This window comes from Hydra vulgaris, chromosome 08 (genome assembly GCF_038396675.1).
Source record: "Hydra vulgaris chromosome 08, alternate assembly HydraT2T_AEP".
Lineage (NCBI taxonomy): Eukaryota > Metazoa > Cnidaria > Hydrozoa > Anthoathecata > Hydridae > Hydra > Hydra vulgaris.
Window position 1 is genome coordinate 54,500,217 of NC_088927.1, and position 12,255 is coordinate 54,512,471.

At 27.7% G+C, this 12,255-nt stretch overlaps 1 protein-coding gene across 5 annotated transcripts in view; it reads right to left on the reverse strand.

Annotated features, from left to right (window-relative positions):
* LOC136083983 (TNF receptor-associated factor 5-like) overlaps window positions 1-12,255 on the reverse strand; it is a 146,431-nt gene that overhangs the window by 34,288 nt on the left and 99,888 nt on the right. For 4 of the 5 annotated variants that reach the window (XM_065803967.1, XM_065803964.1, XM_065803963.1 and 1 more), the window contains exons 6-7: window positions 9,971-10,045; window positions 9,685-9,762 (exon numbers count right to left, since the gene is read on the reverse strand). In XM_065803967.1, the coding sequence (XP_065660039.1) occupies window positions 9,685-9,762; window positions 9,971-10,045 (153 nt within the window). The remainder of the gene's footprint in view (window positions 1-9,684; window positions 9,763-9,970; window positions 10,046-12,255) is intronic. The other variant, XM_065803965.1, reaches the window with a different exon arrangement.

The following is a 12,255-nucleotide window of genomic DNA, read 5'->3' on the forward strand; positions in this document are numbered from 1 at the left end:
CCAATTTTTAACTTAATTTGATTTTCTTTTTTTTTTTAGTATTGTTAATTTTTTTTTTAGTATCGTTAATTTTTTTTTTTTAGTATTATTACATTTTCGATAAATGTTTATATCAACTTAAATTATATTAACGAAAATTTTCGTAAATTAATTCAATCCAGAAAGATTAAATATTTATTTTAATATTGAAGTAATTAAAGAGGTTTAAGAAAGTATCGACTTCAATATTTGTTTGCTTTTCTGTTTAGATGGCAGCAGTATTATTGGAGTAAGTAAGTTAAAAAGCATTTTTACTTTTTAAAATGGAAAAAAATACTTTTTAATATATATATATTTTTTTTAAGTAGGTTTAAAATTTCAGGTTTTTAAAATCTTATATATTATAATCTTAAATATTTTTTAATTACTTAAAAAATATATCTATGTTAAACTATAACAGGTTGTAGAAAATAGTTATAGTTTAATGACAAAGTTGTAGACTGTTAGAGTAGATTAAATAGATCAAAGATTTATTTAATTTACTTAATAACTTATTACCAAAGTGAAAATTTACTATCAATTGTTTGTTTGTTTTTTTGTTTAGTTGAAAATAATGAAGAGAGAGGTAGTAAGTTTAAAAGGATTTTTATTTTTAAGTAACAAAAATGTTTTTTAAAATATTGTTGTTGACTTTAAAGTAAAAAAGTAGGTTTTTTTAATTTTATACAATAAGCCCAAGAACTTAGGTCCTACTTAAAATTATATTGTCAATAATAAAGAGAAGAAATTTATAATTCTCAGTAAGACAGCTTTTTATTATTTTATATCAAGTTAGTTTAATTGAGATTTATTTTCTTTAGTTGATCAAGAGAGATCTAATAAAGGTGTTAAGTAGATAATTTAACCTCTATTCATTTAAATACTTTTATTGTTTAGACACAGAATTGAAGACTGAATTAAGTCAGTGTTTTTGCTATTAGATATTTGTTAAGAGGAATTTTTTTAATTGTACTGTAACTGGAATTTTAAAACTTCTAGTACCTAAGCTTTATATTATTTTTTATTTTAGCAGAGTTGGAAAAAAATTTACTTATTTTTTTTAAATTTGTTATACACATGTTTTATTGTAATTAACTTTTTTTTGTTTGAAACGTATTTGTACTCAATTGCTTAGTTATTTATAATAAATTTATTTAGTTGTGTGCATTTAACGTTTTAAAGACAATTTCTTTTTTTAACGAAACATGTATCAAGGGGATACCAAAAAATTATTAACTCATGAATAATTTACCTTCAATTCATATTAATCTTATTAATTAAAGTTCATGAATTAAAAAATATAACAAGAATTTAGCTTTACTTTTTCGTCAATTTAAAGCATGATGAAGTGTTAATTTTTGTGTCAGTAACTAAAAACGTATTGTGTTCAACTTAGTAATGTCGAGGAAAATGGTTCTGCCTTACCCTGATATCACCTGTCAGTTGTAAATTACTCAATGAACGTTAAATAATTGGCAAATTATTTTACCTCCACGTACTTTTTTATTTTAAATTTACAGATGGTTTAATTTTTTAATTTGAAGGCGTTTTTCTAAAAGGGTATTAGTTAAGGTTTCGCAACTTTAAATTGTGGAAAACAGCCACTATAAATTAAGTATCAGACCGACCATAACCTGTATTACGGGTTTCTTTCTGCTAGTATTATTTTATTTGCTGATGATGCCGGTGCCTATAATCCGGCGAAAACTTCAAATAAGTTATTTAGTATTGAGAGAATTCGAATTATCTGATGTTTTAAATTAGTTTATATATATATATATATATATATATATATATATATATATATATATATATATATAAATATATATATATATATATATATATATATATACATATATATATATATATATATATATACTCTCGTACAAGATGTCAACATTTAAATCATATATATATTTATATTAAATGTTTTGTTATACATTTATATGTTTCCCAGATATATATTACATCAGTGACAGTGCAGAGACTTCCGGAATGGCGGACGCTTTCTTATAACGAATTTTATAAATAAATTTAAAAAAAAGAAAGATAAAGAAAAAAAAATAATAAGAAGAAAAATAAATAAAATAAGTAAAATAAGAAAAATAAATAAAATAAAAATAAAGCGAATGAAGAAAAAAATGAGAAAGAAATAAAAAAGCAAAAACTAAAAAAAAATTAAAATCCAAATCAAACAAATTAACGAAAGAAAAAATGAGATGAGAAAAAGGAAAGACTGCTTATCAAATTATTCGCTTCAAGCTTCGAAGATGAACTATGGCCTTTCAACGAAAACAATTTGCCAATTAGCATATGAAATGGCTGTTGCTAATAATAAAGTTTGTCCGGATTCATGGATTAAGAACAAAGTGGCAGGCATCGATTAGTTACAGAGCTTTATGAAAAGAAAAATAGAATTATGTTTACGAGCTCCAGAAGCCACCAGCTTTGTAAGAGCAACAGCTTTCAATAGATTCACCGTTAGTGAATTTTTTCTGAATTTCCGGGAGATTCCGGGAGTGCGAGAACGTGATCAGTTTGGTCCAGAAAGTTTTTATAATGTGGACGAAACAGGAGTAACAACCGTACAAAGGTTTCAAACAAGTAGGTAGCATAACATTTGCAGATAAAGGAACTCTCGTGACAGCTTGCTGTGTGATTAAATGCGATCAGCAATTCGATACCACCTCTGTTCGTTTCTCGAGGGCGAAGTTTCGAGATTTTATGATTAAAGATGGTCCACCCGGATGCGTAAAATTTGCTAATCCATCTGGTTGGATGACATCAGATATCTTTGTCGAGTGGTTGAAACATTTTATCAAGCATTCGCACTGTTTGAAAGATTCTCAAGTTCTTCTCGTGAACCACGAGAGTGTATCTAAATATATCTGTGACAGCCTTCGAATTGGCAAAAGAAAACGGAATAGTTTTCCACCACACTACAGTAATAAGCTGCAACCGTTGGACAGATCTGTGTATGGGCTTCTGAAGAGGCATTACAATGCGGCTTGCGGCAACTGGCTAATCAGCAGTACCAAACCGATAAATATGTATAATATTGTTCCGTTTGTGTATGAAGTATACGGTAAAGCCTTTACAAAATCAAACATTGAATCTGGATCTAATGTTGCCGGGATCGATTCATTCAATCCAGACATTTTTACAGATGACGAATATCTGCCAGCATCAGTGATCGATTGTCCAGCACCCACTCCTACTGTTGAACATCCAGAAATCATTGCAGATATTGCGGAAACTATTATATCTAAACCCAATGAAAATCTGCAGGAAATGGCTGAGCGAATTGGATAAGCGAGACTCTTCTGAATTAGCAGGACCCTCTGTTGCTGTAGCAGGACCATCTGTTGCCGTAACAGCAATCCCGAATCGTAATACCGGATTTTCTAAGACCCTTTCCAAAGGCTCCAGCCAGAAAAAAACAATTTAAAATTAGGCAACAAAAAAAAAATTTTTGACAGACACTCCTGTTCAAAATGAGGTATGCTTGGCAAAAGAAAAAACAAAACAAAACAAACATAAAAAAAAAAACTTCTATGGTTCAGAAAGATCCAAAAAAGACCACAAAAAAACCTAAAGCAAAACATGCTGCTTCAAGACTTCAGTTTATAGAATCTAATGATGAGTTTGAGGAAGAATTGAGACTTCAAAAGATAAAAATATATAAGAAAAAAAAATGCAAAAAAATACAAGTGCAGCAGATTCTGATAATATTCATCGCCTACCACCGCTTGAAAGTGATGACAGTGAAAATGATCTTGAAACGATATCTTCTTGAATTATCAGACCTGAACTTTGACTTTGATGCACTGAATGTGAAGGGTTTTGTTCTTGTTAAATTTAATAAAATAAAAAAAAGCTATTCATTATGTTGGACAAATCTGTGAAGAAGAAAATGTGCAAATGCTAAAATATTTGAAAATTTAAAATCGTATAAATTTGTCTCTGTCAGTGAGCAAATGTACCAGTTTACCAGAGATGATATTGTCTGCAAGATCCAATGCAGCATGGTGGCACAACTCTTGTCGGTCGACATTTGATTTTCGATTTTGATTTTTCAGTTTTTGCAAACATTTCTTAAAATTTCGGATGAAAAAACTTGTTCACTAATTTTTAAATGTGAATCTCTTGGCAGAAAATTAAAGAACTGTGTTTTTAATAATGCTTTATTACCAACTTTTTATTGATTTTGTAAAAAACTGTATATAAGATCAAAGTGCTCCATAGTGCAGATCAAGGTGCCCCATACATGGGGTACCGTGATCCATTGTAGGTGATGTTATAATTAATCCATTGTAGGTGATGTTATAAAGTTGAGTTCTAGCTTACTAAATATTACTTGGACCAAAATAAGCTTGTTGATTTGAATTAAGAAATAAATATTCTTTTAAAAACATTGAAAATAGTATTGTTTTCTGCAAGGGTTTTTAAGTAATCAAGCATATACCATAAAAAGGTTAAAGGTGCCCCCATATCCTCTATAGTCTAATAACTAAACAATAACTTATAGAAACATATACACTATGTTTATCACAAGTTATAATAAATCTTATCACAAATCTAAACAAAAAACGTCAGTATGCATGAGCAGCGCAAATATTTTAAAGTTACCCCAAGGTTAAGGTAGCTTCAACTAAACATAACTTTTCTTGCTTAAATCAGGCTGAGCATTTTCTGAAGATGTTTTGTAAATAAAATAATTTGAGAGTTGAACTTACAAAAACTAAATTCTAAATTTTGTATTAGACTGCTCAGCAAGTTTTGTGAATACAAAAATTAGTAAATTTTGAACTTACGCCAAACTTGCGCTAAACTTACGCTTAAAAATGTTTTGTGAAAATTTTCAAGTATTTAAAGAATAGAATAGCGTACCGTTAACAACAATACTGTTAACAAAAAGATGCCGTTAAACGGCAATATTTAAAAACTTAAGTTTTAGATATAAAACACTTTTCGTATAAATGTTATTAGAGGTGTCCCGGATAACACTTTTTCATTATCCGACCGGATATTAAATACCCGGATATTTAAAATTACTTGACCGGATATCCGGATAACGTAATTTTAATCCTAAAATTTATATTTTATAATGACAAAATGTTATCGTGATAAACCTTCAAAATAGCGAACTTTGTTTCACAACTTTTCTAAATTAATGATAACTGTGATTTCAGAGCAATATGCATTGCATGTGGAAATCAGATAAGCAGGGGTGTAATAAATCTGGTCAGAAGTCATTTTGCACAACTCCGCCGCATAATCACGCAAAAAATTGTAATTTGTATGAAGAGGAAAAAAATGAATACTGAATCTTCTTCAGTTGCACAAAGAAGTCCAAAACGCATTAAAATCTGATCAAGTCTCCTTTTTAAAAGCTGTTCATGGAGATGATGTTTTCTTTAATCATTCGATTATAGAAAAAAATAATGACTAAAGTTTTAAATTATTGTAAAAATGAAAAGAAATTTCCACTGCTAAAAGAGTTAGCACTTAATTTACTAGCACCACCAGCATCCTCTGTATTTTTGGAAGATTGTTTTCATTCTTTATGAGAAAAAGCAATCAAGGCTAAATATGTTAGTTTCTCTACATTAAGGTAAAAAAATATAAATGAGTGATAAACTGATGTATTTATTGCGCATATATAATTTTAGTAGTACTTTAATAATAATTATAGGGGAGTGACCTGAAACAGGCCCCTTTTTAAAAAAAGATAGAATCAACTAGCTGTTACCAACCAAAACAACATAAAAATTTTCCTTTTATTTAACCTATCTACAACTTAACATCAGAAAATTAAAGGTGTAACTATGCCATATGTTAAGAAACAACCGCTGAACAAAGAAATGCTAGAAGCCCATTTTCTGTGGAAGTAGCCTTTAATCGGCCCCTTAATTTAATTTCTGAATAAAACCTGATTATTAACCAAAAATTAACTATAACTAATTTGTTGATGATACATAATCTTCTGTTCATTATCTACATTGAAAATTGACACTCTGAATAGAGATAAATTGACAATAATTTTTATGTATAGCCAAACTAAAGAAAACTTAGCTCAATAAAATTTTAAAAGTTGTACTCTTAAATATTCATTGCCTAAAAATTAACAATAAAAAAACTATTTTTCGGATGGTTCACTTAAATGTTTATGGTCAGCTGAACAATATTCTAAAGTCAAATTTGTAATAATCTATGTCCAACAAGAGATTTGATAAGGGCCTTTGTGGGCCCGATGTGGCCCACTTTGCCTTAATAATAACAATATTATAAAGAAACCATTAACATTAAATTATTTAAAATTATAACATTTCTAGGTTTCTTTAAATTTTCAAATGATATCAACATGAAATATCCGGTGCATTAAAAACCGAATAAAGTTATTAATCGGTTGAATAACGGATACAGTGTAAAGTTTACCCGGGACACCCCTAAATATTATATAAACAACCTAAAAATTCAAATATTACATTAAGGAATCACACAATACGGACCGAAATAAAGATCAAGCTCAAAAGAACTCGAATGTATTACCAATTAAGAAAATAACTTTTTTAAATTTATTTTTAAATAAAAGATATCTTCTAGAAAAACCAAAATTTTTTAAAACTATTAGGTTCCGAAGAAAAGCTCCGTGATATGGTATAAGAGATCTTCCAAAATTTATATGCAAATTATGTTTATGAACAAGATTGTAATTTCTTGTCAAATTTTTTTGGTGTCATTGCATATAAATTTGGAAAGGATATAGGCATAAAATTTATTTTAGAGTGTACATAAAGCAAAAGATATTAAAAATATTTACTTAATATATATTAAGAAGATTCAATTCCAATAAAAGAGGTCTGGGATAAGTTTAACGGTCTTTAAAGTTTTTTAATGGTGCTAAATGCTGCTGTTGGTCTAGTTTTTTTTTTTAGTACTACCTCATGCAATATCTGCATTGTTTACATTGAATGTTTGCGTTGAATAAGCGAGTAAAAAAAGTTGAATTAATGCATGTCTATTTAAAAAATTTCTTACTTGTTATAATTCTTCAATATTTTTTAAAACTTTGTGGCATAAAGTATCGATATGACTTTTACTTTTTTTCACCAATGAAAAGACCAAGGAAATGTATAACTTTTGATTGCTTTATTATTACTACATTATACTGCCCAATTTTTGAATCATCAATACGTTTGGCTAGGATACTTCTAACGAAATAAATATTAATAAACGCTGTAAAAATAACGGACTTTTTTCCACATTTTGTTTGTGTCATCATCACCATTTATTTTTGTAAAGCAGCACGTGATATATTCAGATGCTTTTATTTCAACTTCTTATGGTCTTGATTTATATTTTTTCAAAACTCATTTATACCAAAAGAACTATAAGGATATCAAGTTTGAAAATAAAAGAATTTCCAGACTTGATATGAAGAATGTATTTTCAAATGCGGTATATCCATTTTTGAGATAATTGACTTTTGTCGCTACACAATGATGACTCATATGTTTGGAAAAACTATTGTTGCCTAATTTATATATGCATTAATAATATATTAGATAATGTTGAAAGTCAAAATATAGGTTAATAAAAAACATAAATAGTTTACAATGCCCAAAGAAAACAACGGTTCCTATTAAGAACAGACATTTCTTTGATTATAAAACAATCGCCTAACGTGCATTGGATCTCTCAATTTGCAAAAAACCATAATTCTCTATGTCCGTGCTGAAAAAATAGAAAATAATTCTTTTATTGGTTCTAAATCTACTGCGTTTAGTTTATTGCACATTGGTGGTATCTTTATCATCATCAGCTTTTTTTAAAATATTATTGAGGATGAGAAAATTAAACCTAGTGACTAAAAACATAATCACTGATAGTCGACTTAAATCTTTTGCAAATGCAAAAAAAACTTACAAAGACATCAATAACCGAAAGATTTGGAGTATTGCTTCAAGCCACTGTTATGCTTAACGTAAGCTAATTCACTGAATTGAATACATCTTTAGAGATTGATAATAACAAACTTGCTAGGGAGAGGTATCGAACCATGGAAGAGCTTAAACTTGAGAGTTCGAAAATTAATAATAATTATATATCAAGTCTTTCCTTTAAAGGACAACGTGACAGAATATTTTCAACAGGAAAGAAGGTTGATAAATACTATCAAAGAGCATTTGTAGAGGAGTTATGATACATCAATTTCTAAAAAAATGTCTACCCTTTGCTGAAGCCTTTGCCCGTAGGTTAAAACCACGTTTTTGTTTTGTGGTGATAAAACTGTTATAAAACTGTGATAAAACTGTTGTAAATAATGGAGTTTACAGTTGTCTCTAACCGAAAATTAGCAAAAAGCAGTAGAATGGGCAGTATGTCAACTACATTTTAACGATTTTTTCTCCACTATTTATTCAAGTACTTCAATGGTTCCACTTCATAACGTACTTTCTACACTGGTTCTAAGCCTGAACTCAAACCACTGCGCCAAGGCCGCACATAATGATGTTATTTAACAAATTGATGTTTATTATCACAAAACAAATATTTTGAGACAAAGTATAATTGCTAGTATACGGAGACCAAGCAGTGATAAATGGTAGTGAGCTGTATGAATAATTGCCGATAAAATGTTGTATCTGCCAACAGTAATAAAAAACGCCTCGTTACTGAGACTTTCTTTTTGTTGTGGAAATACAACAAACCTGGTTTAAAATTTTGTGGTTGTCAAAATAAAAAATCACCAATAAAAAGTCTTAACAGAACTTTTTCAGTCCTGAACTGCAAAATCTATAACCGCCAGACATCAAGCTGAAATAAAAAGTCGGAAATTTTTCAATTTGTTTTTGTTGTATAAAAAAGAAAATGGTATTAAAGAAAACTGTGTACTGTGTATTTTCTAAATGTGTGTTTTCATATGTGTGTTTTTTAAATAATAAACTTAACATAATGATATAATATTTATTGACTATTTCCACTTGTTTCAATGTCTCTAGTTATCGAATCGTATTAAAACTTACTAAATCAAAATGGAAGTTATAAGTGAAGGTTATTAATTTTTATAGTATGTATATAATTTAAAAGTATTTTTGGTTTGACGAGCAATCTTTTTTGATAGTTAATTATTTTATGCAAGGAAGCGCTGTTTGTGTTCACTTTGTCTTTAACCTGCTAATCCTTTAGAACAAGTGAAATTTTTTTCATTGTTAGTGATTTTACCATACCTTTTACTATTTTGACTTTTTTAATTTAAAGTTAAAATATTGAGTAAAAACAAATTGTGTACTTGTAAAGTAGGTGTCAAATTTTCAAAACTTGCATTAGATAATAAATCTTTTAAATAAAATACTGCTTTCCCAGTAATTTTATCAATGTATGTATAAAAGTTAGTTGACTGTACATACATTCTAAAAGCTTAATCTCTGGAAATTTAAGTTTTTGAATAATGAGTTTTTAATGAAAAACTTAACTTATTGAACACTTTGATTTTTTTTAAGAAATGTTGTGGTTAGGGATCAATATATATAGATAATATATAACTGATTGATATACTTATGATATATACCTGATTTCTCGATTGTTATTATTTAGAAATTTTATACCATTTTAATTTTCAAATTATAAAAACTTTAAATTTTTCAAAATTTATTTCCTTACCTTAAACTTGCATCCAATATTTAAATATTGACATGGAATAATTGTATTAGCGCAACTATCAGTAATATGAGAAGACATCTATGAAAAGTTTCAAAGATAAGGTTTTTACCCAAGTAAATTAAATGTTAAGTAAACACATGACGTTTAAAAGACGTGTTAAAGACGTGCTGTACATGTCTAGATATAAAAAAGACGTTGTTTAGACGTTTTTAACGAGTCAAGTGTTTACTTCGGTAAAAAAAGGACACTTTGAATATAAAACAGCTATTTCAATTTTAAATCAAACCTCTTTACGCATAATTTTCATGCCACATTGATTTACACAACAAAGAGGTAAACCTTCGCAATTTTCTTCATGAATCTAAATATAATTTTACGAGAAAATTTAATTTTTACTTTGATTTTATTAAACTTGACATTTCTTTTAGCACATTCATCAATAAACATTATCTTCATCATTACCATCATCATAGTCATCATTATCATAAGGGCCGTCCGAAGAGACGCGTCGGAGGTGTCTCACCCCCCTTCCTTTCCCAACGAAAATTTTATTTAAAAATTAGTTGGAAAATTTGGACATTGGAGTCGGAAAATAATAGCCATCAATGATCTTTTTTTTTGTTAATATCTTAGTTAGCAAATCTTTTTTCTAAGCCTTAAATGGCAAAGAACAGACACGTCAACCCCCTCCCCCACCCCTTATCAAGAACTCTTTGGGAAGGCCCTATTCTATTCTACTATTACCATCCCTAATTACCATAATATTATTGAAGTTTTATTACTAATAGCATATATTATTTTATTAGGGGTGTTCTGAAACAAAATATTTGAGAATCGTACAAACTAAATAAATATAAAACATATTTTACATTTAAAATCACATTTAAACCTTATCTTTTAAAATATGTATTTATGTTTATTGTATATTTTTTATTATTATTATTTGTTGTTAATATTGGTAGTGTTTTTTCTATTGTCAAATATATTTGTAATTACTTATTTAACGCCCTTTTAATAAAAACTGAAATCCGAATTTCTTTTATTAAAATAATAAAGCCATTTACTACTTTTATTTAATACTCAAAAACAACTTTTTTCCTATTTCTACTGCCTAACGTTTTTTTGGCATATTAACCAACTTTAAAATTCAAATATGTCTAAACACCTTTTTATTATTATTATTTTTTTAATACATAACGCAATATTTTTAATTCTCAAGATGTTTTTGCTTTTTGCATGCAATTTTTTAGTGCGATATTGATATTCATTAAACATGCATTTGGTAAAATAAATTAAATTATGCGCAGAACATCGTACATAGCTATAGTAAGACGTCACTTGAAAAATGATATACTATTATGGTCACCATAATTAAAAAAATATTTAGAAATACTCAAAAAGATTTAGCACCGCTGCACACGTTTATGGACATTAATACAGTTCGAGATTAAAATTCTTTTATTTAACAACTCTCGAAATAAGACGCGTTAGAATCGATTTAACTGTAATCTTTACATTTTTTAAAGAAACAAATATTAATAAAAATTAAAAATTGCTAAGTTTCAAAAAAGCACTAGAGGTCATGCATCAATTTCCCAAAAAACTTGTAAAAGTTGTTGTCAATGGCATAACTGTCTACTAAACCGCATTTGAAATTTTTTACAAAACGTTTGAAATCTCTCACAAAAAAGAATAATTTAATGGCAAACGTCATCAAAAGATAAATTTTAAATGCATGATAGTTTGTAAATAGTTCAGAGCTAATAAAGTGGGATTTAGTATTCTAACTCAATTGTTTGCTTAGTAACTTATGCAACAAATTAATAATAATAATAAAAATAACAACTACAGGTAACATGCGAAAAGCATAGAAAACTTAAATCTTACCACCATATTTAGCATTAAATATAACTTTATTTTTTTATTTGATATAAAATGTTTGAAAACTTTTAAAAATATATTTATCAAAAGAATTCATTAGAATAAGAATAAATTCAGATAGGCTTTTTGTTTTTTATAATTTTTTTAAAGAGGAGTTATTTTTATGTCTTCAATATAGAAAAATGTTCAGTTTTTTTTATTTAGTAATCTTTCTTGATCCAAATAAGTAATAATTTCGAACTTTTCTTGTAAGTATGCCTTTTTTGAAAATGTTATTATAGGCAGGCGCAGATTTTAGAAACATCATCAGAAGCATTTAGCACGTTAAAAAAATTTTAGTTTATGTTTTATCCTTGCAGAGCGAAGGAAAAATGAATGCACTAAATAAATATCAACTTATAGTTCTTTGTTTTATGTTTTTATGTAAAATCGATTCTTCCCCAGTTTCTTTTCATAACTTGTATTTGACAAAAGTTAAAAATAAATGCATTCTATGCTATGTTACTATTGTTAAGCAGCCATATTTTCAAACAAATTATAGCAAGTTTTCCATTGCTTTTTGCGGACCATTTGTATGGAAAAAAATAGTTTTGAAAATTTTTCTCAAGTTTTATTAAAAAATGTATTGATGATTTGTTAATATTCTTTTATATATATTTTTTGGAGATTCTATTTTACCTATATATATAT